General features: G+C 39.8%; 2 protein-coding genes across 3 annotated transcripts in view; both read right to left on the bottom strand.

Annotated features, from left to right (window-relative positions):
• Window positions 1-2,683: 2,683 nt before the first annotated feature.
• MINAR2 (membrane integral NOTCH2 associated receptor 2) lies at window positions 2,684-11,580 on the bottom strand. 2 transcript variants are annotated; one of them, XM_031612145.2, is made up of 4 exons: window positions 11,573-11,580; window positions 10,411-10,579; window positions 3,955-4,200; window positions 2,684-2,904 (listed from the first exon to the last, which is right to left on the bottom strand). In XM_031612145.2, exons 1-4 carry the CDS (start codon window positions 11,578-11,580, stop codon window positions 2,725-2,727), a joined length of 603 nt encoding a protein of 200 aa, XP_031468005.1. In that variant the 3' UTR covers window positions 2,684-2,724. The 2 variants fall into 2 exon arrangements, with proteins under 2 accessions (XP_031468005.1, XP_089987868.1); XM_090131742.1 differs by lacking the exon at window positions 11,573-11,580 and having other exon boundaries at window positions 10,411-11,212.
• Window positions 11,581-15,314: 3,734 nt separating this feature from the next.
• Window positions 15,315-25,830, bottom strand: part of ADAMTS19 (ADAM metallopeptidase with thrombospondin type 1 motif 19) — a 154,825-nt gene continuing 144,309 nt past the window's right edge. The window contains exons 22-23 of the mRNA XM_090131681.1: window positions 19,942-20,119; window positions 15,315-16,422 (exon numbers count right to left, since the gene is read on the bottom strand). Of these exons, the coding sequence (XP_089987807.1) occupies window positions 16,271-16,422; window positions 19,942-20,119 (330 nt within the window). The 3' untranslated portion in view covers window positions 15,315-16,270. The remainder of the gene's footprint in view (window positions 16,423-19,941; window positions 20,120-25,830) is intronic.

A 25,830-nucleotide genomic window follows, 5' to 3' on the forward strand; every position in this document is an offset into this window, starting at 1 on the left:
CCCGTTTTCTGACTCTCCGCTAGATGACAGCAGCAAAGCCGAAGCAGCGGTAAATGGACTTGTGGAGAAAACGATTTTATTCTACTGCTAAAGCCTCAGAGAGCAATGCAGTTAAGAAACTCTCATTATTGGCTATTTTCCTGGAAATTACAGAGCCTTTTGCTTTTAGGCGTCCCGCCTACAGGCCTTGATAATTTAGAAAAATATGTCTCTGCATTGTATGCAATTCACTTAAAGCAAATTCACCATGGTTAAAAAAAAAAAAAAAAAACAAAAACAGTTAAGTATTGTTGCTTTAATATGAATAATTACTTCACAATGTTAGCATTAGTCTTGTAGAATGCCCCTTGGTTCTTACTTTCAGAATCCAAGTGCCTCTGATCTTTCAGACAAGAACACCATCCACACCACTGCTGCAACGGGCTGAGAGATCAAGCTTCCTTCCTTCCCATGTTATTTACAGCAATGTTCAATTTTATAACGCTTCCTTCCCGTGTTATTTACAGCAGTGTTCAATGTTGTAATGCAGATACTAATTTTATGTCAATGCATTTAAATGCTGCTACAGTTTTGCTGTTGGCTGATTACCAGGTTAATCATAGAATCATAGAATGGCCTGGGTTGAAAAGGATCACAGTGATCATCTCGTTTCAGCTCCCCTGCTATGTGCAGGGTCACCAACCAGCAGCCCAGGCTGCCCAGAGCCACATCCAGCCTGGCCTTGGATGCCTCCAGGGATGGGGCATCCACAGCCTCCTTGGGAAACCTGTTCCAGTGCCTCACCACCGTTTGTGTGAAAAAACTTCCTTCTAATATCCAGCCTAAACCTCCCCTGTCTCAGTTTAAAACCATTCTCCCTTGTCCTATCACTATCAACCCTCATGAACAACTGTACTCCCTCCTGTTTATGTGTTCTCTTTAAGTACTTGAAGGTCACAATGAGGTCTCCCCGGAGCCTTCTCCAAGCTAAACAATCCCAGTTCCCTCAACCTTTCTTCACAGGAGAGGTGCTCCAGCCCTCTGATCATCTCAGTGGCCCTTCTCTGGACCAGTTCCAGGAGCTCCATATTCTTGTACTGAGGGCCCAATGCCTGGATGCAATACTCCAGATGGGGCCTCACAACAGCTGAATAGAGGGGTACAATCACCTCTTTTTCAATGCAGCCCAGGATATAATTGCACTTCTGGGCTGCAAGCGCACACTGCTGGCTCATGTCCTGCTTCTCATCCACCAGGACCCCCAAGTCCTTCTCCGCCAGGCTGCTCTCAAGGAGTTCTTCCCTCAGTCTGTATAAATACCTGAGATTGCCCCAGCCAAAGTGCAACACCTTGCACTTGGCCTTGTTGAACCTCATCAGGTTTTCATGAGCCCACTTCTCCAGCCTGTCCAGGTCCCTCTGGATGGCTTCCCTTCTCTCCAATGTAGCCACCGCACTGCTCAGCGTGGTGTCATCAGCAACCTTGCTGAGGGTGCACTCGATTCCATCAAGTGAGAGTTCTCTTGTGTCATTGAGGGAAATCACCAGCACAGCAGTAATTGTAGCCCTTTGCCCTGGTAGAGCTATAAAGAGTTTGCAGAGTATAAAGAGTTTGAACTTTTAGAGATAAAATAAAAAAAATTTATATGCTTCTCTCTTTGTTCACTTACATTTAATTTCACCTTGTATTGTCATCCTCCTGAATTTTTCTGCTAGAACTTAGTTGTCCTTTTCCTTTCATTTTCAAAGACCCTATCTTACAGGATGACTATATACATTCAGTCTTTCAAATAGATATATTCAAATTTCTTTCAACTTTAGCACTCACCAGATCCTGAAGTGTCAGCTGTTAAAAAATATTAGCTCTCCACATTTTGAAGTGTGAAAGATGTTGCATGTTTGTAGGTCTGGACTCTGGAGTGAAGAAACCCTCTCACAGATTCCAGGAAATTATTTTGATGGGAACCCAGAGATTTAGTGGTCTTGTTTTTGTTTTTCTTGTTCTCCAAAAAAAAAATGTAAGGAAACATTTATGCATTTAGACTAAGATTTTAGAAAGGGTGTCATTACTGCAGAAATGCATTTAGTCAGTAAGTAATGCAGATCTTTTTGGTTTAGAATTCTTTAGTAAAACCTGAATGCTAATCTGTTATACTTTGCTGTGTTCCATAAAAAGATGGTAGATATTTTTTAGAATAAATATTCAGTCAGTAGTCAGTGCATATCATATGTACTATATTACAGATACTGAATCAAAACACCAGTCAGAAGAAGAAGCCGTTATAAGAAGTACTGTGTTCAGAGTTTTGCCTTTAAATTATACCCATTAGGTGACATTCTCCTATGTTTAGGGTATTTGTATCTTTTCAGTATCAAGTCCTTATGCTGCACAAGAACATTTTAAAATAGTGATGTCAAACAAATTGTACTTGTGCCAAAAAAAGAACAGGGAAGGGAAGGGAAGGGGAGGGAAGGGGAGGGGAGGGGAGGGGAGGGGAGGGGAAGGGAAGGGAAGGGAAGGGAAGGGAAGGGAAGGGAAGGGAAGGGAAGGGAAGGGAAGGGAAGGGAAGGGAAGGGAAGGGAAGGGAAGGGAAGGGAAGGGAAGGGAAGGGAAGGGAAGGGAAGGGAAGGGAAGGGAAGGGAAGGGAAGGGAAGGGAAGGAATTAAAATAAAGTCAAATAAAACAAGGGAGGGGAATAAATAAAAATGTTTATTGAAAAACTTCCATTACCAGCTTTTGGCTGCATTAAGTAAGTAAAACACTGAGTGTGACTATTGTCAACAGGATGCAAACAGCTAGTACCATTACCAGGATGATTCGACACCATTTAGAATGCTTGCTTTCTTTCTCTTTCTTTTTTAACAAGGTATCATACCCAGGAGTATAAATATCCCCCATCCAGAACCGTAGATCATTAGGATTTTCCTGAAAAAAAAAGAAAAGAAAAATAAAATAAAATAAAATAAAATAAAATAAAATAAAATAAAATAAAATAAAATAAAATAAAATAAAAAAGAACTCAGCTCTTCTGCCTTGCATATATAGTCATTAAAACATAGCTAGGAGTATTTTGGCTATCATCAGATAGTGATTAATGAATTTAAAGCATCACAACAGAAATGCAAGAGACTTTCACTTGAACATAGGTTGTGCTACTTGCCAGATGCTGCAAATGTTCCTCTGGGGAAAGCTAAAACCACAGTTTCCAGCCAGGAACCAAATGTAGGACACTAAGCATTGAAATGAGATTTAGAAAAGAAAGAAAAATGAAGAAAAAAAAAGAAAAAAAGAGAGAGAGAGAGAGAGAAAGAAAGAGAGAGAGAGGAAGAAAGCAAGAAAGCAAGGAAGCAAGGAAGCAAGGAAGGAAGGAAGAAAGGAAGAAAGGAAAAATGGAAGAAAGAAAGAAAGAAAGAAAGGAAGGCAACAAAACAAAACCCCAAACAGTAGCAACCAGATTGTATTCTGAAGAATAGATGCTGATTTATAAAGACCTAATCCTTCCTAAGTCTAGTAACAGGGAATAGCAAAAACAAACAAATGGAAAAGCAACTACAAAAAAAAACAATTGTGAAAACCCACATGCAGGTAGGATCCCGCATAGTGTGAATAAGCCTGAAAAAACGTGTGTTATCTGTGACCTTATGAACAGCTACAAAAGTGGACACATAATTCTTAAGTACCTGGTTTACAGATCACCCCTGTATAGACTGGGAAACTGTTGCAGGGTGTTGTGGTTTTAGACTTTCTCATTACAGAGATCATGTTCTGCTGAACTGCAATTGCTGGCATCTAACCAGATACATGGACTTCTTTTTCTGATCAGACTCATGCAAGTGTCATGTCTGCACAGGAAAACATGTCCATATTTGCTTCTGGAATCCTACCAAAAGAACCAAACACGCTGCGCTGTGGCTCATGTTCACACAGAGCTTATAGCAATCCATTCTGTTTGAATGCAGTACAGCAGCACGTTACCTTTATGTGGCTGGCCAAGTCAGAATGCAGTGAATGTCTGTCATAGTCCTGCACTGTCCAGGAAGGGGTCCTTCTCTTCTCCTCCCAGTCATCTTCCACCTGGAAATCGCTATACAAGGGATTGCTCTTGATTGTGGATTTCAGTGTGACGGGTGTAATGTGTTTCCCAAGAGTTTTGTCTATCATTTCTTGGCTGACCCCATTCAGTTCCAACCCAGGCAGCTCAGTAATGTTTTTCTTTTCTCTCTGTAAAGCACAAATTAGAGAAGAATTTGGCTTTCATTTTCATTTATCTATGACACAGGTTCCCTTTCAGAGCTATAATTTGTCAAAAGTCATTATTAAAATTACCTGTGCATCAATTGTTCTGGCAAACATCGTCAATGTACTAAGTCTGACTGTTCACTCTGTGAAGATTTCTTCCTTCTGTGGAAGCACGTGGTTACATGTGAACATTAAAGTTTTCTGCAAATATGAACAGGCACTGTGAGGCCCACTGAAAAGAAAGCTTATATTATAGCAGAATGGTGTTATGGGGTATGACAGTGGAGCATGCAGATCTGACAGATGCCAAGGTAGTGAGATGCAGAAGCACAGCTGCAAGAAGAAAGCAGAGCGAAGCGTGAGGTAGCAGTCTGCCAGCGGCTGTCTTTGCTGAAGCTGCACATCTCACCATGGGGGGATCTCACAGCTCTGATACCCTCACAGCCTGACAGACCCATCAGCGGCCTGGCATGCAACTAAGGGAAAGTTCCTAACACAGGTTACCTTCAGAACACAGGTAATTAGACAGCTGAGCAATCTTCCTGCAGAGCATTGGCTCAAACAGGCCTTTAGGGCAGTGGACGGCAAAGGAGAAGGAGTATTGACTGCATTGGGGTGTGGTTTTTGGAGAATTCACAATGTGCTTCTTAAATCAGCCTAAGCCTCTTCAGCAGCTGGTAAGACCGTAACCATACAACGACCTTCTGTCCCTGAAACTCGGAACTAGCCCATGGCTCCAGCCACACCTCAGCTTCCCAGGAGAGCTATTTCTCACAGAGCCCTGCCCTCACACCAGCACCTGCCCTGTGCTTCAGGACTGTCTTTGTACTTCCATCCCAGCACACACAAAGCTCTTCTGACTAGTAGATGACATTTCCTTTGAGACAAGGGTGGTCTTGGCCTGACTTGGTGCCCTGACAGGCCTGCTGAGAGGAGCACGGGGCTTCTGCATCCTCTTCACACTGGTTTTGGATGCGCACACATCTTCTACCAGGCAGCACCAGTCCCAAAGCTGACAGCAAGCTGCTTGATTCCTTGAGTGATGTTCTGCTGCTTTGGTGGACCCATTTTCAATTGAAGCCATGCTCTGTGCCTCGTGTCTGCATATATGCAAAGGCCCTGTGAGCCAGTGTGGGGCAGGGAGGCATAGATAAAAGCAAAGGCTGGTTTTGTTTGGAAAGGAATGAAAAAGGTAAAGAAAGCATCAACCTTTGTCTAAGTAACCCTAGTAGAAATCATCATGCTGGCACTGTTATCACCAAATCATCAAAAGTAACTAAGTGTATTTCCCATCAATAATTATCATTAGTAGGTGGGTGGATCCTCAGTGCCTCCCAGTTCCTCCATTAGTTCATAATTTCCATATGTCATTCCTCAGCCTTGACATGTCCCCTGACAGTATTACTCTATGCAGTGCAGTTACAGCTGGCACTGAAGGCCTCTGAATTGTACTGGCCAGATTTCAGCTGAGCTGGTGTTTTTAACTGTCATTTCTTTCTGATTCCATTTTACTTTATTTAATTTATTTCTTATTTAAAATTTGTCAGTGACCTTAATGATGCTTCCCTCAGGCCCACTAGATGGTTGGACTTGGAGAACATTTTGCTGAAGAACACGAGCCGTCTCACCATGGGATGTTCAGTGTCCTTAGGCTAAAATATTGTGAAAATAATGTAACTTGACAGTGACTTTTAAAGCTGTTTTATATAAAACCCTCCCACACTTGGAAAAGGTGGCACAGTGGAGAAGTTTTTCAGAAATCAGTGTCAGAACTTCATGCCCCTTCCTTCCAGAATACCTTCCTTTTTATGGGCAGCAATTGATAAAGACAGGAGAATGTGCTATCCTGAAGTAAAGCTAGGGAAAAAATATCATGGGAGGAGCAAAAGTGTTTTACCAAGAGAACTGGACTGGAATTTGAATAGGAGATGGTTTGCAGAAGCTTTTGAGAACAGACACTGAAGTTCTACATTAATTGGGAAAATATTTTTGAGTGCAACTGAAGATTTGACTGTGACATTTTTGCTGCTTATGGAAAGAGAGGAGCCCAAATCATGGACAAAAACTCCATGGACTTTAGGTCCAAGAAACAGCATATGTAAATGTGAAGCAGATTGCATGAAACATATGCATTTACAGAAGCAGATAAATGATTTCATAATGCGAATTACGCATACCAGTAGATGACAACATACGTCACTATAAATTCTAAAGTAATCTATATTGTTAGAAAATATTTCAATTTCATTATTATCTTAACTTTGTCTTTCTGTTGCCACTGCTGTTTTAGCACAGAAATAGTCTAACTTTTCTGTCCTCAGTCTGTGATAAGGGAATATCAAGCACCAAGCTATGACCCGCCAAAACCAAGACATTATAGTGCTAAGGCTAGGCCTTGGTCCCAGGTCAACCTGTCTGCAAGAAGAAATGAAAGAGACACCTAAAAAATTAACGAAGTTCACATTATGCAAGTCAAATTTTTTCCTTACTCCCTGCAAAGAGTTATTTATGTCCCATGGCAAGCTGGGCTGCTGGCAGCCCTTAGGGCAATACTCAAAGAAAGTAAGGAACACTGCCTACAGGCAGCTGCACCTAGTAGCTTTACTAAAGCAGGTGTTCAGAAATTTTTGGCCACCATTTTCTGCTGGAGCTGTTTTGTAATACTAATGAAAGTGGGTGGCAGGTTATGTAGGTGATTTGTTTGGTATTATAACCCTCTATTGTTCAAAAGGCATGCACTGCTTTCTCTGGAGAGCTCTCCAAGTAACAGGTGGGGCATTACTTTGATATAGAGACATAAGGTATTGCTGACAGGAAGCTGCTAGGTAGCTGCCAGGGACCTAAGGAACTCTGCAATAGTTGTAACAACTGTATAGGTGCTGTATGGTATTTAGTCAACTGAAAAAGCTCATTTATCAGAATAAGCAATAATTGCCTCTGTAGATTTTCTAAGACAAATCTAATGTTTTGGGAGATGTTGTGGAAAAGAAACCAGGAGGGCAATTATTAACCATGTCTAAGTGAGTGGATATGAAAGACAGCAGAGCACATTAAAGGCTGCTGAGAATTCACTTTTTCTTTTCAAGAGACCTGAAGGGGATCATCTGTGCTTATAGGAGGAACAATTCAGTGCTAGGTGATGCAAAGCAAGATGGGAGTCCACCTGATGGAGGCTGCAGATCAGTAGGTGGCTGTAAAACCTTAAGGCAAAGTGACAGGACCCAAGAACATTCAGAGAAAAGCAAGCATTCTTAGTGACTATCTTCACTGTGTGGAAAGTACTTCTGCACAGTAATTAACTGTTTACTTAAAGAAAGCTGTTTTATCTGTCATTGCTAATGAAGGTCTGCAGGGCTGTGAGTACAATATATAAAAACTGCTGTATGGTGTCAGATCAGAACTCCTGTCAGCTTTGCAGCTGGTCTCTGACTGCGGACAGTTGCAAATGTCTGGGGAAGAATAAGAGAACACATGTGTAATGCAGGCCTGAGCCAAGGGATAGGAAGCAACTGGCCCAGCACCTAACTGAGAGGTAAAATCTTCCTCCTCAGTGCCCTGAGAGGTGTGCAAGGGCCAGGCACAGGTGTTGCAATCAAATGAGGCACCAGAAGTGCAGTTAGCATGGTAACAGCAATTCTGGAAGGCCAAATTTGTCTGGTTGTGAAATCCTAATAACCACAGCAAAGTGAAGGAACACGGTGTGCAAAGACAAAATTCTCTCTGCTGTCTTCCAAGGAAAAGAACAAAATGCAAGCAGGAAGGAGAAGTCCAAGAACTGCTGAAAACAAGGGAAAAGGCAGAGGGAGATGAGCAAGCCTGGTATCTGGGAGCTGTGCACTGTGCACCGGGAGGTGCTGGGGCAGAGCAGTCTGCAGTGCTGAGAACACACAAAGTGAGCAACAGCTGCTAACATTGGTGAAGAAACAGTCTGTGCTCCTTGTGCTGCTTTGAATCAGGAAGTGCCAGGATTACTGAACCGCTTCATGGCCTTTATTTGAAGTAGACAATGAAAATGTATGCTGAGCAGGGCAGCTGTGTTTGCCTGACACAGAGAAGTAAGGGAAAGAGCAGAAATTTTTGGTCAGAAATATTAATTGCCATTATAATCAGGCTGCTTTCTATAATGGAAATTCATTTTAGAAGCTATAGGTGAAGAAAACATGTAAGTACTGAAATGTGCAGAAAATGAGTGCTATTGTGACAGAGGTTGGAAGGGGTGCAAACTGCCACACAGTCACTGTGCACAGGGATACCTCTGCAGCCCCAGCTCCTTACAGAAAGAAAATGAATTTCTGGGTGGGGAATTTCAGCTGCTCTCAAGGATGCTGGGAGTCTGCAGGTCACTCACATATGTTCTGAAACCAATTTTCCTCCCTCGCCCCCCTCATTTCCGCTTCAGAATTAACTAACCCTTAACCCCATTAGCTTTCTCATCTTAAAGCAAAACATGTTACTCCTGCACCATTAGTTCTCTGCTGTGCCATCGTGTTTATTCTAACGTCTGGAATTCATCAACTCTTTTCCCTTTATTTGTCAGCAAGAGGGAAAGAGAGGAGGCCTCTCTTTCATAAGGGAGGGAGAATGAGGCACAGTGATGTCTGGACAGCTCACAGTCACTAAGAACTGCACTTACAAACATAGGTTATGCCCCACATTTGGGGATTTATAAACCATGCTGTATTATAGGAGCAGTTCCGGTAAGGCAGCAGGCACAGCCATCTCCCCGGCTGTGCCTGCATGGAGCAGGGTGGAGGGAGGCCTTGCTTAGGGCTCCCACTCAGCCCAGTCCTCCTGCAAGCCTGGCCCAGCCTTGAAGCCTTTTGCCCAGCAACAATGGGGAGAAGCGTCCCGCTGCGGCGCAGCTCAGTGTGTGGTTGCCTCATCCTGCACAAAGAGGAGCTGCAGCGGGGCGGGGAGCGAGGCCAGCATTGCTCCATGCCCTATTGTTTTGGATCCCACAGGCTCTTTCTTTTAGTGAGAGCTCTGTGCATGAGAGACAGCAGTGAGTGTGGGACCCCCCCTGCCTGCCTCCTCCCTTCCAGCTCCCCATGGGGAGTCCTGGGCGAGGAACATACAATAGGAGTGGACTCTGGGAGGGAGGGAAGGGGTCTGGACTGCTGATGAGGGAAGAAGTAAAACTGGAAGCAGCGATGGGAGATTTCAAGGCTCTTTCTCTTCCCTTCCTGCCCCCATGTTGATGGTTTTTCAGTTCCCACTCTTCATTGTCATGGGGATCTGGACTCATGCCCCGGGGATGCTCAGGATACAGAACCATCTCCAGCCCCCAACCACCTCCGCGTGTCTCCATCCCCTGACAAGAACCAGACCTTGAAGCTTTTCTCAGGCTAGGGGTGGGGAAAGGCAAGGGGCTCCCCAGGCAGCCGGAAAGGAGTGCTGTGGTGTGAGCTGCAAGTGGGGCCCAGAGGGGTGTGAGCTGATGCAGCTGTACTGCTGCTGATCCAGATACAAATGTCTCCTCTGTGGGCTCCAGGCATCTGTTAGACAGTGCACTTTTGCATTTTTCCATGAAAACACTGCTACCTCCACATAATAACCTGCATTAATGCTGTCATTGCCTTTCACGCCTTCAACAGACATCTGTCAGGGTGACAGCAAGGTCAAAGAGGAAAGACGAAAAACAAGACGAAGTAAAGAAGATACAGCAAAATACACAGACATGCACAAGCTAGCAAGACACTAGAAAGAATCTCTGGTGTTCTCTCTAATGTGCCTTTTATTTCTTTTATTGAGTGTTGTCACCTGGATTTCACATTTAAGTCCAGTGTTGGCTTTTTTTTTTTCCTCCTTTGCTATTCTTTTCCCTTCTTTCTCTAACTTGTAATTTCTTTAGAGAGGGTGTTCTATTAGCCTCCTTAGTACAATTAATCCATATCTGACATAAGTCGGCTTTCTGGGAAGTACTATGAAAATGTCACCACAAGTAATAGAAAACATAATGTACTGAAGCAAATGAGGTGGACTGTGCTGCTGCTGAGGAGAGTGACTGCCCTTCTGGAGCCCAATCCTCACTGAAATCAAAGGGAAAACCCTGGGGGTTATATTAGTGGTGCAGATTCAGGCATGTGGGAAGCTAAATTCACAGTTGAAATGCTGAGCTCTTATCATTTGCCTCCAGATTCCCAGAAGAAGATAGAAAAGTCAGGAAAAGAATCTGCCTCTGTTAGATCTTACCTGTAAATAGATCCTATTGTGCCACTGTTGCACTCCAGGTAAAGCTGCTTCTGGGAACTTTGCCAGTCTGGCCTGTAGAAAGGTTGAGTTTTTCACTAAAGACTTCACCTCCAGCTGTAGGAATTTATCAGGATGGTTGTTGTTTGGCAAAGCAGAGAGGTCCATGTTTCTGTCCTCTGGAGTAATAAAGAAAGCAGTCCAAGCTTCTGCTTCCTGGCTGTGCACACTGCTTAAATCATTAATGATGTGAAGAAGGATACGACAGTCCCCTGAAACTGTATCTGACCTCCTCTTGGTGTCAGGCTCTCTTGTATGATCTACCAATGCTAACAACATTGTTCGGAAGTGGCAGAAAAGACGAGACCTGTTTCTCTATATTCCTAGCTTAAGTCTTCAAATTCAAGGTCTGTTTTAATAGGTACAAAAAAAAAAAAAAGGCAACGTATGGCTCAACCGAGACTTTGGCAGATCTGCATCACAAGGCTATCCTGCCTGAGGCCAGGGAGATGGTGAGAAGGGAAGGTACTGCTGGAGATAGGTGCAGGCATGGTGGGCACTGGGCTACACCCCAGCACCCAGCTGGTGTCATGTTTGGCTCCAAAGGAAGGGATTTCGCTCTTTGGACTGGCCTTAGCTCATTAAAGCTAACCAATTATCAGTCAGTAGATGCATGAGACACTTAAATGTGCACCAGCTCTTCTTCAAGTGACCTGCTAAAAATTTCAAGCTTACAGCACTTCAAAGTAAAACCTTTCTCAGAAAATGAGAAGCAGCTCCCAGTACAAAGGCAGTTTTCCTCCTCTTTGGCAGCCCTGAGTGGCTCTGTGGTGCTGTGCAGGTCAGTACCATTCTCCACAGCAGCTATGACACACACTTCTTGCAGGGATTTCTTTGACAGTAAGTTCTTCTTGACTTTGGGAAATGCCCATTTGTTTCACGTAGTTGATAACAGAAGTTCTCAAGTGGTTGACTACTTGACAACTCCTGGTCAAGTGAATGGAAAAACTCTTGCTGACTTGAATGACAGTCTCTTAACTTCCACTGATTCATTTTGAGATTTTGTATTTTCATCAGCAGTTTAGAAGTAGGAAGTTCTTTTGACTTCTGGCTAGTGAAATTCTCCTTCTAGTCATGGTCACTACTTAAAAAAAGCAAAAACAGCCCCTTCATGTTTATTTTAAGCTTTTTAAAAATCTTTTCAAAATTTTGTATTTTTGTAATACATCATTTTTTTTTATTTTTTATTTTTTTTATAATGCCACATAGGATAGGTTTGTAAAAGCACACTGTTTGAAAAACCTATTTTGGTTCAAATTAAGTGCGTGATTAGGACATAATGAAAATGTCATCCTTGCACTTAGAGCAGAGAATTAATCCATTTTCTTTATGTAAGATTTCTGGTACTTTAAATGAAAATTAAACCACTAGACTACCTTTTTAAGGTACTCATGTGAGGTCCTAATGTAATAAATGACTAATTTGATATACATACGAGTTAAAACCCTTTTTATTCACAGGTAAAGTTTGTGTGTGTGTATTAGCAATTATTAGGCAGCATATCTGGTAAAAAGAAAAAATAATTTGTTGATTTTAAAGTAGGAATGGAGTATTTGTGAGCAGACATAAAAGAGGCAGTAATAGCCATGTTTCCAGGAAGACGCACCTGGGGAAAATGCTGCTTAATTTAGGGTTTCTGCCCCATAATGTAATGAAGCCCTGCAATTCTATATCACACATTCACAGTATAGCTGCAGTGACTACCCTGAAGTTACTCTTCTAGACATACAGTGACATATAGTACCCTCTTTCCCTGTGTACAGCTAAGACAGAAATAATAAGTGTTCTGCAATACTTGCATGAATGTACATACTCTTTCCAGTTTATTGCTGCAGCCAGGATTTTTATGTGATACTGTATCATATAGGATATGGAAATGAGTCCTGGACGTGCATCTGTGGGAATTTGCATATAACTACTTCTTTTAAATGTGATTTAAAAACATAAAAGAGGATTGATTGGACTGGAGGTTCCCCAAATCCAAGATCTCTCACTGTGTTTGTAAATAAGGAGAGACACTACTTAGGAGCAGTGTTTATTCCTGGCTGCCTCCTGCAGTCCGTTCTCCTTTTAGCCTCCCAGAAAACACAATTATTTTTTGTACTAGGGCGTCTCCTCCGAGGCCTTCTGTTTATAGGCTACCCATCCATTAATGTCTCTAATTTCTTGTCAAGTCTTCTGATACTACCTCTTCTGAAAATAAGATTCTGACCATTTCTGTGAAATGCTGAAGATGTTAAACAAGACCAGACCCAGTACCAACTCCTGAGGAACAGAACTAGACACAGGCCTCCAGCTACACTCTCCATCATTTCCTTCAGCCTCCTCCAGCTTCAGTAGTATTTGTGCTGTAAGCAGTGCACAATGTGTGTATCATCCCTCTGTGTCCCTACTTGTGTCACCAGGTGAACCCACTGACTCTCTAGCTGCCTTCCTATTTTTGATGTATTCCTAGTCTTCTTTACTATAAATTTGAGCATCTTGCCTTTTATGTTGGTTTCCTCATGCATGCAACTATTCTAATATATTTTTAGAATTGAACAAATTATTGGCTATTTGTCACCAATATATTAATAAAAATAAAATAAAAAACAGGATGAAAACTCCCCAACAAAATTAAGCCGAAACTCCAGAAATTAAACCAAGTAAACAAAAACACATCCTACAGAACAAAACAGCAAATATCTTCCAGAATAACCAATAATGTAATTAAAATTCTGTTATTCTTTTTATTTAGGAAAGGTGTAAGAAGCGATAACTAATGTACCACAGCAAATGAGCATGTAACTGAGACAAAGCATGCCCACTGTGTACCAGCCCTGTGCACCACTTAACCCAACCAACTGGGTGTAGGTGGGATTTCACTAGCCCCTGGCAAACAGGGTGCATTTTCAGCTCTACTTGTCAGATAGCCATGACTGATTGAAATTCACGCATAAGGCTGGAAGAAAAACATATGAGTGGAGAAGGATTGTTGCTGGGGAGAAAAAATAAAAGAAGCTCCAAAAAGTAAGGGGCCTTCCCCTAGTGCAGTAGGCTATTGCTGCCCTGAGCCCTACTGGGAGGACCATTGAAGGTTGCCCAGAGAAACTGTGGATGCCCCATCACTGGAGGTATTCAAGGCTGGGTTGGATGGGGTCCTGGGCAGCCTGAGCTGGTGGCAGCCCTGGCATGGGATTTGAACTGTGTGGGCTTTACAGTTCCCTCCAACCTAAGCCACTCAGTGATTCTATGACTTTATGATTAGGACCTAGCTGTTCTCATCTGGACCTGTGGCATCACCTGGACTGTGGCAAGGCTCTGCAACATAGGCAAACACACTGAGCCTTCACACAGCATGGACCTGTGAGTATATGCTGCTTCTCAGAATGATAACTGTGTGTATGAAAGAAGCAAAAAGAAAATTAACTTGTTTTCAAATTCCAAGAGAGTAGGAAACAACAAGTATTTTTTGCTATGTAAACACAGAATTTCTTCAACATGATTCACACACATCTAATTAATAGTCCTGTATTACAAGTGCTGAAGAAGAGCCAGAGCCATCAGGATTGTAACACTGACTTCACTCGTTACATTTAAAAGGAATGTCATTCAGCTGAGCAACTTTCCATCCCTGGTTCCAATCTAGAGGTCTTTTTCTTTTATGGTGCTGCGAAAGAGCAACAGGAGGACAATTTATGCATCATTCAATTGTCCCTTTTTGGCAGGCGTAGGCAGAGTACTTTCATATTTTGAGATAGGTTGTCATTCTTATTAGTGAAATACTCCAAAAAAAGCTGAGTGTAAACATGTGTGATTGTGTGAATGATACAATTGGCTGAAAAAAGAATGCCTCTGGCCTCTAGTCTGGAGGCATCTTTCTCTTTGGTTTTTAGTTGTGGTTGCAATCTGAGCTTGTAACCCAGAACTGGGTATTCAGTACACTGGAAGCAAACAATGTTTCGAGGTTTTTTTTGCCTACCAACTTCAATAATTCTGTTAATTGAATTTTAAATTTGCGTTGGGGACACTGAGTAGTTAACATCCAACGGCAACTGAACTGTCTGTACATTATAACACACCGTGTCTATTTAATTACACAACACATAATTTCACATAATTCCATGACATCAAAGTAATTTTTCACTGCTTTTTCACTTCTCAAAAACCAAAAATGTATGATTCAAACATTATACAATTACTTTAATATAACACACAATAGTTTCCAAAGAGAGGTCCGATGCTCAGTGAAGCCTACTGCAAAGCTACAGTTAATTCAGTGCAGGGCCATAGTTCCCCTTCCTGCAGTCTCTAAGGAGACTGAAATTGTTATAGGAATTACTAACTATATCTTGTGACTCCTTTCAGACTCATTTCTCCAGCTGTCTTGCCTTCAGAGTTTGCTCTCCTGGGTGTTTTCCGAGCAAGGCTAATGGTTTGTACTGCAAAACAGAGGCAGAGAACCTACCTCACAGTGGTTACAGAACTCACCTGAGATACCTAAGTTCTTCACTGAATATCCCTCTGCTAGATTCAGCTCTTCATGCATCAGGATCATGGAGCAGCACATCTGCCTGTAGCCGCAGAACAGTGCCTAAGTCATGAGGATATTAGGCATGTGCTGCAGAGATTACTGCAGCTGTACCTGCTGCTATGCAGGGCTCAACGGATTCTGCAACCAGACACAGATGGCAAAAGCCACAAAAATGCAAATAACAAAAGAAGCTTCACTTTTTATTGAAAATGTAAAAGTCATGTGAATCATGTACAATATTTTCTCATAAGGAAAATTTTAGCTGTTTCATAACGTTTCACAAAACTGTAAAACATTTTATTTTTATAAAGACTTTTTCATAAAACAAAGATAAACTAAAGTAAAATTACAAAGCTATTTCCTAAATTATTGACAAAGAACTGAAAATGTTTAACAGATCAATTCATAAAAATGGCAGGAGGAAGGACTTCCATTTGTAAATCTGCAAGAAGACGCACAAAGGTATAGGGGGGCGTGGGTTTTTTGTTCCTAAACGTTCAAAATCAAGTGACATGCTAAACAGTACAGACGTGGATTCATAGGATGGTACAATTTCTAGGACTGCATTTCTCTACACTACCTCAAACAGTGCAACAGTGATTCAGTGTAAATCTCTACAGTGTTTCATTGATTCAATACTTGTGTTCAAGTACATGTCCATGAGAATGATCAAAATTCCTATTTCTCTATTTTAATTTTCTTGTTTACAATAGGTATAAGTTACAGTAGATTATCCCCAACAGCATGATTCTAAATCAAATCAAATGAACTGATTTCACAATACATTCTGTAATAACCTGCTCAATAACGTTAGCTTACTCACCTCAACATCTGTTGCAAAATACACAAGATCATTCTGCCAAAAATATAATAAAATTAAAAAAGGCTTTATTTCCATATACAACAAAACTATTCAGCTAAATTAAAATAAATTCAAGATAATATGGTGGCTTCTTTTGGCAACAGAGAGATGACCCTACTGAAAATAAACATTTAAAATACTAGTTACTATTCTTTAAAAAATTCTGATAAATGTATCCCAAATTGTTCATATAAAAATTAATTATGAAAACCTCAGAGGATAAAACAAGTTGACTGTCTAACCAAAACAATTAAGGATGTCTGGCAGGCAAAAATAAATTAAATTTGATTAAATTATATGTAATCATAGTATTTGGTCTGAAAAAGCGTGCATGTGTGTGTATGTGTATGCGTGTGTGTGTGTACATCTATGTGTGCTTATAAATAATAAGATTGCAAAGAGCTGAGAGCCAGCCAGCCTGACAGAGGTCAACTCCTTTGTTGCATCTTCTGCGCATAGAAGTCCCTGCACGTCTCACAGCAGCGCTGGTACCACCTCATGTCTTGACACAGGTTCTTCTCTCGTATCACTCTGCAGTACACAGGCCACTGGTCACCCAAGCACTTGAATGTTAAAGCAGCTGTGAAGCAACAAAAAATACAGGTAACTGTTACATTTCTTGTGAAGAATTGGGTAACAAAGATGACCAGGACACCAGAGTGTATCCATGGGTGGCAAAGGAGGACAGATTTAGTTTTTCAGAAAAGAATGACCACGAATCCTCTTGTTTTCAATATTTTCAACAGTAAAATTTTAGGGCCAGTACAATTTATAAATGGGATTAAGTCAAGCCACACTGAAAGTGCTGGTTTCATGTCATGCAGCTGCCTCCTCACAAGAGAGCTAAGGCACATTTCTGCCCCACACAGAGGTAAGCCCAGTTCTACTAGGGATGAATCCAAGGGCATTAGGGGGCTGCAGAGCCAGTTCTGGCTGATGCTGTGCTCAGGTGAATGTCACCATTAGAAGCCTCAGCTCTAATAGTAAAAGAATGTGGTTCCCAGTGAAATCTAGAAGGGGAAATGCTTTCATCAGAGGCAGATGTGGAAAAGCAGGAAATAAGTATGGAAGTTGTTGCTTGTTTCCATTTTCAGCTTTTCCTCAAGAAATCAACACTTTGTGCCATGTTGTCAGTGAATAGAAATTAAACAAAACTGCATAACATTTTACCTAATCTTTCTTTGTTAGTAATACATCTGATAAATCTTCTCTGCCTACTTCATTGAAACATATGGAATAAAATTGTCTTGCTAGCTTTAATACCCTAGACACCACACAGCAAGGTACTCCTGTAAGCATACGGAGTTGAAGGCAGTTATCAAGTTCTATTTAATAAGGCAAATACATTTTATCTACAAGCATGGAATTTGCTGCATGGAATCAATGAGATTTGATTTACTGGTAAATATTTTGTCCAGGCCTAATTATCTCCCTTTCTGTTTTTCTTAAATTTCTGAACTTTATCTCTCCTCTTCACATAAATTCAAAATGTTGTGTTTGTCTTTGGTGGTTTTTTTTTTTAATTTGTTTTGAATTATTTTCCAGTACAGCAGTCTGACAGCATCAACGTATTTCTGATTACTCTAAAGTCTCTTTCTTTTTCCTTCTTTTAATCCTTACCTCCATATATTTCACAGTTTATCCTCATTCACTTATTCAAGTTGCTCCATTAGTATTCTACTGCTGCTCCAGTGGGCTGCTCCAAAAGTAACGCCTCCTGTCTTATTATTGGCCCACAAAATCAGAGGTGGATGTTGGTGGTATGGCAGTAGAGACTCAACTTTCCTGCCAATATTCCATTATATTTTATTGCCATGTGACAGATGGCAGCAAAGGAGCACTTTGACAGGATGGCCTCTGACTTGAAAGTGCATCTGAAGCAAAGTTGTACTACTGAATTCCTCCATGCAGAAAAATGGCATCCATTGGCATTTATCAAGATTTGCTGAATGTTTGTGGAGATCAAATAGTAAATATGAGCACAGTGAGGTGGTGGCAGGTGGTGTGTTTCAGCCATGGCGACAATCATGTGAAAGATAAGCCATGTTATAAACAACCATGCAGACTTTTACAAGCACTGCATGAAGGCTCTTTTTTATTGCTGGTGAAAATACAAAGCTAATGGTCTTACTGTTTTGTAGCTGAGTATTTGCTGTATGAAATAGTGCTCTGGTGCTCTTTGTATCTGTAGTTTCCATGGAATTAAACAGGAGGCACTAGTGTGACAGAAGTGACCTGCATATTACTGCTTTTTAACTGTGAATCCCTAGCCACCAAATTCTTCCTCTGAAACATTCTAAACTGAAAGGGACATCATACTAGCCTGAAAAGCCATTGTCTGATTTATTCCACCTATTTTCATTTGTGTTACAATTATATGGTTCTCTCTAGCTATCGTTAACTCTCAGATGCAGACACCTGATAACTCTAGTTGTTAAAAAATAGTCATATTTTCACATATGTTGTCTTTTTCCTTTTGAAGTCATCTCTTACTTCACATATTTGTTTCACTTGCCAAGGCCTTTTATTATGTTAATCATCTTACAAATTTGGAACCTTATACACTGAGTTAGTCCAACTGTAGTGCATCTGTGCAATTACTATGGGAAACCAAGGAAATATAGGGCACAAGAAGCACATCATACAATAATCAATATAAATGCTGAACTGAAAAAAAGGAAAGTCAGTCATTTTAATAGAAGTCAAAGAGAAAGTGGGACTATATTTAAAACTGAATAGAGATAGATGGTGTAACCCACATCAGCTTCCCCCAGCCCTACCCTCAGATCCAGAGGATCCATGCAGCATGGTAGGAAATGAAGTGGATGAGAAAATGATCAATATATTTAAGTGAAGCTTTGGCTTATGAATTTGGAGCTTTTAGCATTTCCAGTGGACTGGATTCTGAGTCGCTCTGCATGAAGTGGACTTGTAGATTTGTAATAATTTCTATAACCCACTCTACAAGGACAGCATAGCCCTTTTGTTTTGCGAATTTCACATAATGTGTAATTCTAATCTAAAGATGCACCTTCTGTGAAACATTGTGGTTCATTTAACTTCATGAAACAAAGCCTCTTATATTTTACTGGATTGAGAGTGTCAGTGATGGAGAGATGGCCTCTTGCTTCTCTGGGATCAGCTGAACAAAGTATGAAGGGCAGCAGTGAAATAGTTGAGGAAACTTCTGTAAGCAACAGCTATCATCTCATTGAGCAAACTGAAACAATGACTACTACGCAGAAGTGTTTAAGAGTTAAAAGCTTCAGAGATAAATACCGTTTCCTCACTCAAAGGAAGGATTACACGGCCTGAAATGTTATACTTGCTTTCCATGCAGGAGTAGTCCTTTTGACAGGAGAATTTATCTTTAAAGGGCTCTGGAAAATAATCTGGAAAAGATATGCTGTCCTACAGAATAAAAAAAGCTTTTGAATAATGCCCCGGTCATGCCCAAAAAGATGAACATTGCAGGGAGCTAATGGTAAGACCACCATTAACACACCGTCAGGAAATGACAATTAGAAGAATCAACAGATCATTTATGCAGTAAAATAATTTCTTTAAGACCAACAGAGACATCAGTTTCCCCTGGAACAGTAAATCTCTTCTTGTTAGCAATTTTCTTTTATATGTTTTAGTGCATCAGTCATAGATTATAGAAATGTGTACTAAAGAGAAGTAGAAAGAAAAAATTGTATTGAGGAACTATCTTACAAATATAATGAGAACATGATGTGCAGAGCTTTTAAAGAGAAAATGAAGGATTTTCCTACTTTAGCAATGTTTGACAAAATTCAGTGGAAAAAGAAACAAATTCTTAGCTTTAAAATAAGCCTGTATTCATGCAGGATATTTTGATTCCATAATGTCACACAGTCTCATAACATAATTCTTCTCTGGATAACAAAATCCTTTACCATCCTGAGGACAGTCTCTCATATATGCAGTGGAAAAGTGAGATAGAGAAAGAAGTCTCTGCAAAGAATTTGCATCTTCTGAATCTCAGTCCTATGTTTTGAATTTATCATTTAAATTTATAAAAAAAAAAAAACTAAAACCAAATTTCCAGTAAGAAGTTGTCATTTTGGATGCTTACCTAACCTGGGTGATGTTATAGTGTTAACATTAATTTTCTCATTGCAGGGGTGCAGATGACAGGGTCTGTAGGCTGCAGGTTTTTCTGAAGAAAAACATTCATTACCATGCCTTCCTGTAATCTTGTGCATGCACTGAATGACTCGGGACTGCATTCCTTTGCCACAGGTAACAGAGCACTGGAACACACAGAAGACAGAAATTCGTTGTAAAGGTATTTTTGCCTGCAAAACATGAAGTGAAATGCCAGTCCAGTTGAAGCCAATGGCTCTTACTGCAATCTGAGATTTCTGCCTTCCGTTCAATTATCTTAACAAAAATACATTAAAAACCATAAACAAAATGGCAGTACCACTGAAAGATTGATTCTTGCGTGCAGTGTCTGCCAAAATCCATTTTTGCAGTCAGTGATGAAAGTGAAATGTAGCAACCTGCACGAAGGAAGAAAGGCTTTTCTCCTTTATTTGTTTTCTAGTTTACTGTTAGAATGGAGGTGAGAATGATGGAACAACAGAAAATGCTGACAGAGAGAAGCATTTTGAAATAACCCATTATTCCCTCTGCCAGTGCAGAAGTGCTCTTTCCAGAGTAGAGTGTTTGCCTCCTTCTGCTTTTACTTCCCACCTTTTTGTTTTCACATGTCGCACATAATACACACGCAGTCAGTGAGACACTACTGAGCTTTTAATCACCCTCCCCTGATTGTTTCCATAGTGAATGAAAAAAGAAAACAGCTAAGTACTATAACAATAATAATGTCCTACTTTTATCACAGTAACTTAGCAAAATAGAATGAGTAATGCTTTACAAACACATACAAAAACCTGTCCCAAAACTAACAAATTACACCTTTTCCCCGACTTCCTAAGAATAAAACTTCACAACACACAAAGTATTGTTTGGCCACTTGCGTATGTTCAGTTGCATTTGATTAGAAGTACACTGAAAAAAAAAGAAAAAGAGCTTTGATTTGCTCCTATGTGCTACTGATTTTGACTCATGCATCTATAAATTTCATTCAGTTTTGGAGACTTTTGTAATAGAGATCATCTTCAAGTATTAATTTCTTGCAATGAATCTTATGAGCACTGGCTAGTAACTTATGCATCAATACCCATATAATCCTGAAAACACTTTTATTCTTTAAAAACTAATAGCTAAATATTCATAAAACGTTTTCTTTGGAGACTTCATGAAGCAACTGGAAAAGCACTGAAATAATAGAGAAAGACAAGAAGCATACCCTGTAACAACAGCACTTTCCCAACCACCCTTCCTCTCAAGATGGAAATAGAGAAGTAGGGTTTACTAAGCCTCTAGTAAAACAATTGATTTTTAGTGTAGCAAGCACTACAGGGGTTTTTATCCATCCCTTTTGCCATCTGTGTGCATTTGGGTGACAAGCAATGTTGTTAGAAGGAAAGATTTACACATTCCAAATAGGAACTATGTGGCTTAAGAGGAGCTAGACTCATGTTTCACTCCTAAAATGGCAAAAGAGACTAGGATATATATCTAGAGGGCGTTTTCAAAAAGTATTAACAGGATCCAAAGCAACACTTCATCTTGTAAAACACATTAAATTAAACACTGACATTCTACAGATGTATTAAGTGGACTTGATTTTGCATCTCAAAGTTGTACATCAGGAGTAACTCCACAAAGTCAATAAAGTTATTACAATTATTTACGAAGTTAATCAGATATTGCCTGCATAGTTCAAAGCTTGCAAAGGCATTCAATTAGAAACACGCAGTTGTCTATTCAACAACAATCACGACTTAATAAGTGAACCACTGTACTGATTGCAGGAGGAAATCCAGCAGGTACTGAAGTTGTCCCAGAGGAGAAGACTCTCATCAACTTCTAATTTAGTAGGCTGCTTTTTAATTGTGCAAGAAAAAGATTCAGACAGAATTTACTTTCTCGAATTCTCTACCATTTTCCTGTGCAGCTAAAAACGCAATGACTTTCTACAGTGGCAAATATTGCACGTATGATAAACATATAGTATTACACGTAAAGATAGCCAAATTAAATAACCACAGTGGCTGGAACATTTATCTTAATCTTAATAAAATTCCAGCCACTGGTTGGATTCCTCTCTCCGTGAGTTCAGAGAGGTTTCTCATCAGAGTATTTTAGTGGATTGGTATGCAAGACAATGGAATAGTAAACTTAAAAAAAAAAAAAAAATAGACAAACCTAGGAATGAAGCCAAGATGAAGGTACTCTTTTAAGACTAACACAAAATTTAGGGTAATTTTGCAGAGAGTATTGTATTCTTTCCCTTCAGTAAAACATTTTCATGTTTGGTAACCAGAGCAAAAGTGTTTGTGAAACCACAGTACATTTGCATCTTTTATCACCTACAGAGACGGAGGACAGGAGGATGGACCTGGTACATATGATCTCTTAAGAACAATTTATCCGCCTTTCTTTTTGTTTGTCCTAAAATGAGCAAGTGCAACCTCGCCATCTGGAGTACTGGCGGGAAGTGAGAAGAGGATTTGAAGATGCTGGACTTCTGGTGATGAACTGTGCTCCAATGGTTTATCTGCTAACTGACAGTGCATAACAATGCCCCCTGTGAAGATGCCAGTGCAGAGAGCACTCTGCCACCAGCCACATCTTGTCTCTATCACACAAGCACTGGCCTGAATGCTTTTACTGCCACTGAGTCAATCACAACAAGCAGACATCCCTCTCAGGCAATCAGGTAATCCCTCTCAGGCCCTTCATTTCTTACAGACTGGCAAAATTTGGGTATTAAAATCTTAAGGGGCAAATTAACATCCCCTTAATGACTGACCCACTGTAAGATATTTCAAAGAGCTCTAGGAAGCATTACCATGTAGTTTTCATGCAAAGTTTTCATGCAACTTCCAAACAATTCATTTCTGTCTTGCATGACCTATCATACAAATTTTAGAACAGAAAAATGACTCTGAAGGGTAGTAAAATAACAAGTTCCAATAAATATAGAAAGTATGTGGCAAAGCAAGAAGCATACTATTTCTCTCCCCCTTCTCTTCCCATTTTCCTCTCATTTTACCTAATTTTCATAGAAATGTACTAAATTCTAGCTTAGTATTTACGATTATCTTGTAAAACTGAGAAATTTAATTAAGTCTTGAAAGATTATCAGGGAAAACTTTGAAGAGGCAGGGCTATCACACTGATCTGCCATCTAAAATGTTTAAAGCTTGCCTGATAAGTTTATGAGTAAGGAGACTTTTTCCCCAAACCACTAATGTTTTAAACTCCATCGTATAATCAGGTTGTGCTTTACTGTCTTCACACATCACCATCCGCAATGGTGTCTGACTTTCTGACTTTAGAATTAGAATTCTACTCACTGGATGCCACAACAACAACTACACACACAAAAAAAAAAAAGGTCAGAAAACAAATCAGTTTACCATTGCTATATTGTCATGTTCAAAGTAGTATGAAATATGATGTCTTCTAGCAAAATTTACACATAGACTACTTACAAACAGAGCAAATGAACTGTTTTAGTCATTTTAAAAGCACCTGAAAATAAAATGAAAATTTTCAGGTACCCCATATTATTTGTATAAAATTAGGGAAAACATACTTCAGATATGGCATTTAGTAGTGGCATTTGCTAGTGCCAGGGACAATGAGATTTCTGCTTGTTTCCATGAACTGGTCATACACCTGAGTTTGTGCTACCTGCACAACAGCCAACTGCTTACATAACCAAGAGCAGCCACTTAATTCTGGGGGATAAATCATATCCACATCCTTCTTTTTGACTCTGCACACGTAAAGACTCGTTCCAGTTTCTCCAGAAGACATCTCAATTTCTGCAAACCAGGTAGATGCAGTGCAGAGCAAGAGCTCTGACCCTCGCTGTGAAACTCACTTCATTACATACGTATCTTTACTTTCAAGCTCCATACACAAATGTCTCCTAACCTTTTCTCACCTCTACATTTTTCTCACTGAAAATGCTCAGCTTGAGGGAAATACTGCTCACTGGATACACGAGTTTCACATTTTATGTAGAACTTATAGTACGTAGTCAAGGCTGCAATGGTTCTGTGTAGTTTCCAAGTTTAAAACTGTAACAAGATTTTCAATTTACAGCAATACTTTCATCTTCACATTCTAAGCTGTAGATTAAATTACAATACTGTCCATCTGTCAAAACTGATTTTTCCATACGCGTTACATATAAGTGAGTACAAAAATATGTAAAGCTTATTTAAATAAAATTTTCAGAAAATGCCCACTTCAAATCAATCGGCTCGAACTTTCGTAGATTCTGTAGATCTCAGGTTTATTTCAACCTACATCTTTTAGGATGAATGAATAGAGAATTTTTTTTCTATAGCTTTTCTCCACACCTCCCATACACACGCTTGCACATGCTATATTTTATTCTGCGGTGGTGAATTACATTTTAATTTTGACTGTTTTGATGACCTACACTTTAAGGCCATGCAGATGATTAGCAAAAATTCCTGTAGGACAACTGTGTTTGTAGGTTTAGACTAAATGTTCTAATACACAGCCAGAGGTTTTTTTTTTTTATGTGGCTGTTAATCTGTGCATTTTGGACATATTCCTAAAAGTACTGTAAAACCGTTCAAGCAGTAAAACATTCCTGTTAAAGATTACGAAAAAATCTTGGATAAATATAGTTAAGAGCCTTTTTCTTTTCTTTTTTTTTTTTTTTTTCTTGTTTTTTCTTTTTTTCTTTTTTTAAGAAAAGGAAGGGTTTTTTTTTCTTTCAAATGAGATCCACCCACCCTATTCGAATTTTGTCCTACTTTTGAACTTCTTTTAGACATAATTTCAGGGAAAGAAATCTAGGTGTTAAATATAACAATCCTTACACTTGGCATGCACACCAGTTACCCAAGATTCCTTATTTCTTTTTCCTGCCAAAGATATATATTCTGGAGAGAATGCATATTCCCATGGCCAACAGCTGAGGAAGGTGCTGTAATGCCTTGGCTGCTTCCAGCTGGCCTTTCAAAGAAGTAGGAATTCCTAAATTAAGGGAAAAATTGTCACTGGCAGACTGTAATGGTGAAAATGCATCCTTTTGCCAAGACAATAGGCAATCATTGCAAAGGCTCATACAATCCTCAATGAAAAATCCAATCAATATTAACAGAATTGACTTGGACAATTTATATTCAAGAAAAAATGGATTGTTCAATAAAAGGTTTTACAAGTCTAAGTATCATTAAAAGTGGAGAAGTGCTCTAAGAAAACTCGATGAGTTCTACTGGAAATTATTAGCAGAGCATTCCTAGTCATATATGTACAGGTTCATCAGTTCCAGCATTCAAACAGTTTCAACCTTTTAATAAAGTGAGTGTGAAACAAGGATAGCAAGCAAGCAGATGCTAGCAACAGGATTTGTACTTTCTATCATGCTTGCAACCATTTTGTATATCCGAAGTTCACTTTTTAAGGCAGGTAGTCGGTAAAAGTTCTGCATTTGTTTGCAGTAAACTGAGTTTAACTATATTCTTAGTTTTAAAGGTTACTATACAAAGTAAAAAGTCTGTAATTTACTTCAACTTTTTTTTTTTTTCTGAAACTATTTGTGAACAGTGCGACTAACACACACACACACACACACACACAAAAAAAAAAAAAAGGGACTAATAGTTTCAAATATAAGATGAAGTTTGAGTTCTTCTATTCATCATTTCCAGGAAGGTCTTTCTGCCTCTCATTTCTGACACACCCAATACCTCAGTCTGTGAATGCCAAAAATATTCAGAACTTGCACTGAAAAAGTCTGCAGTTGGTCTCCTAGGTTTAGGAAGTTTTAGTTGTCCTTCTTTCTTTCTTTTTTTTTTTTTTTTCACTTTTTCTTTCTTGCTCTCTTTCTCACTTGCTC

The sequence above is a fragment of the Phasianus colchicus genome, chromosome Z, assembly GCF_987193195.1.
Source record: "Phasianus colchicus chromosome Z, bPhaCol1.hap1.1, whole genome shotgun sequence".
Taxonomy (NCBI): Eukaryota; Metazoa; Chordata; class Aves; order Galliformes; family Phasianidae; genus Phasianus; species Phasianus colchicus.

What these genes read in the sequence shown, in the direction of transcription:
- MINAR2 (XM_090131742.1), bottom strand. Translation starts at nt 10,746, where the DNA reads ATGTTGTTAGCATTGGTAGATCATACAAGAGAGCCTGACACCAAGAGG. An exon ending in ACAATAGGATCTATTTACAG is followed by an intron (nt 4,201 to 10,410) that starts GTAAGATCTAAC and finishes TGTGCTTTACAG; the next exon opens with AGAGAAAAGAAAAACATTAC. An exon ending in ACTTGGCCAGCCACATAAAG is followed by an intron (nt 2,905 to 3,954) that starts GTAACGTGCTGC and finishes TTTTTTTTTCAG; the next exon opens with GAAAATCCTAATGATCTACG.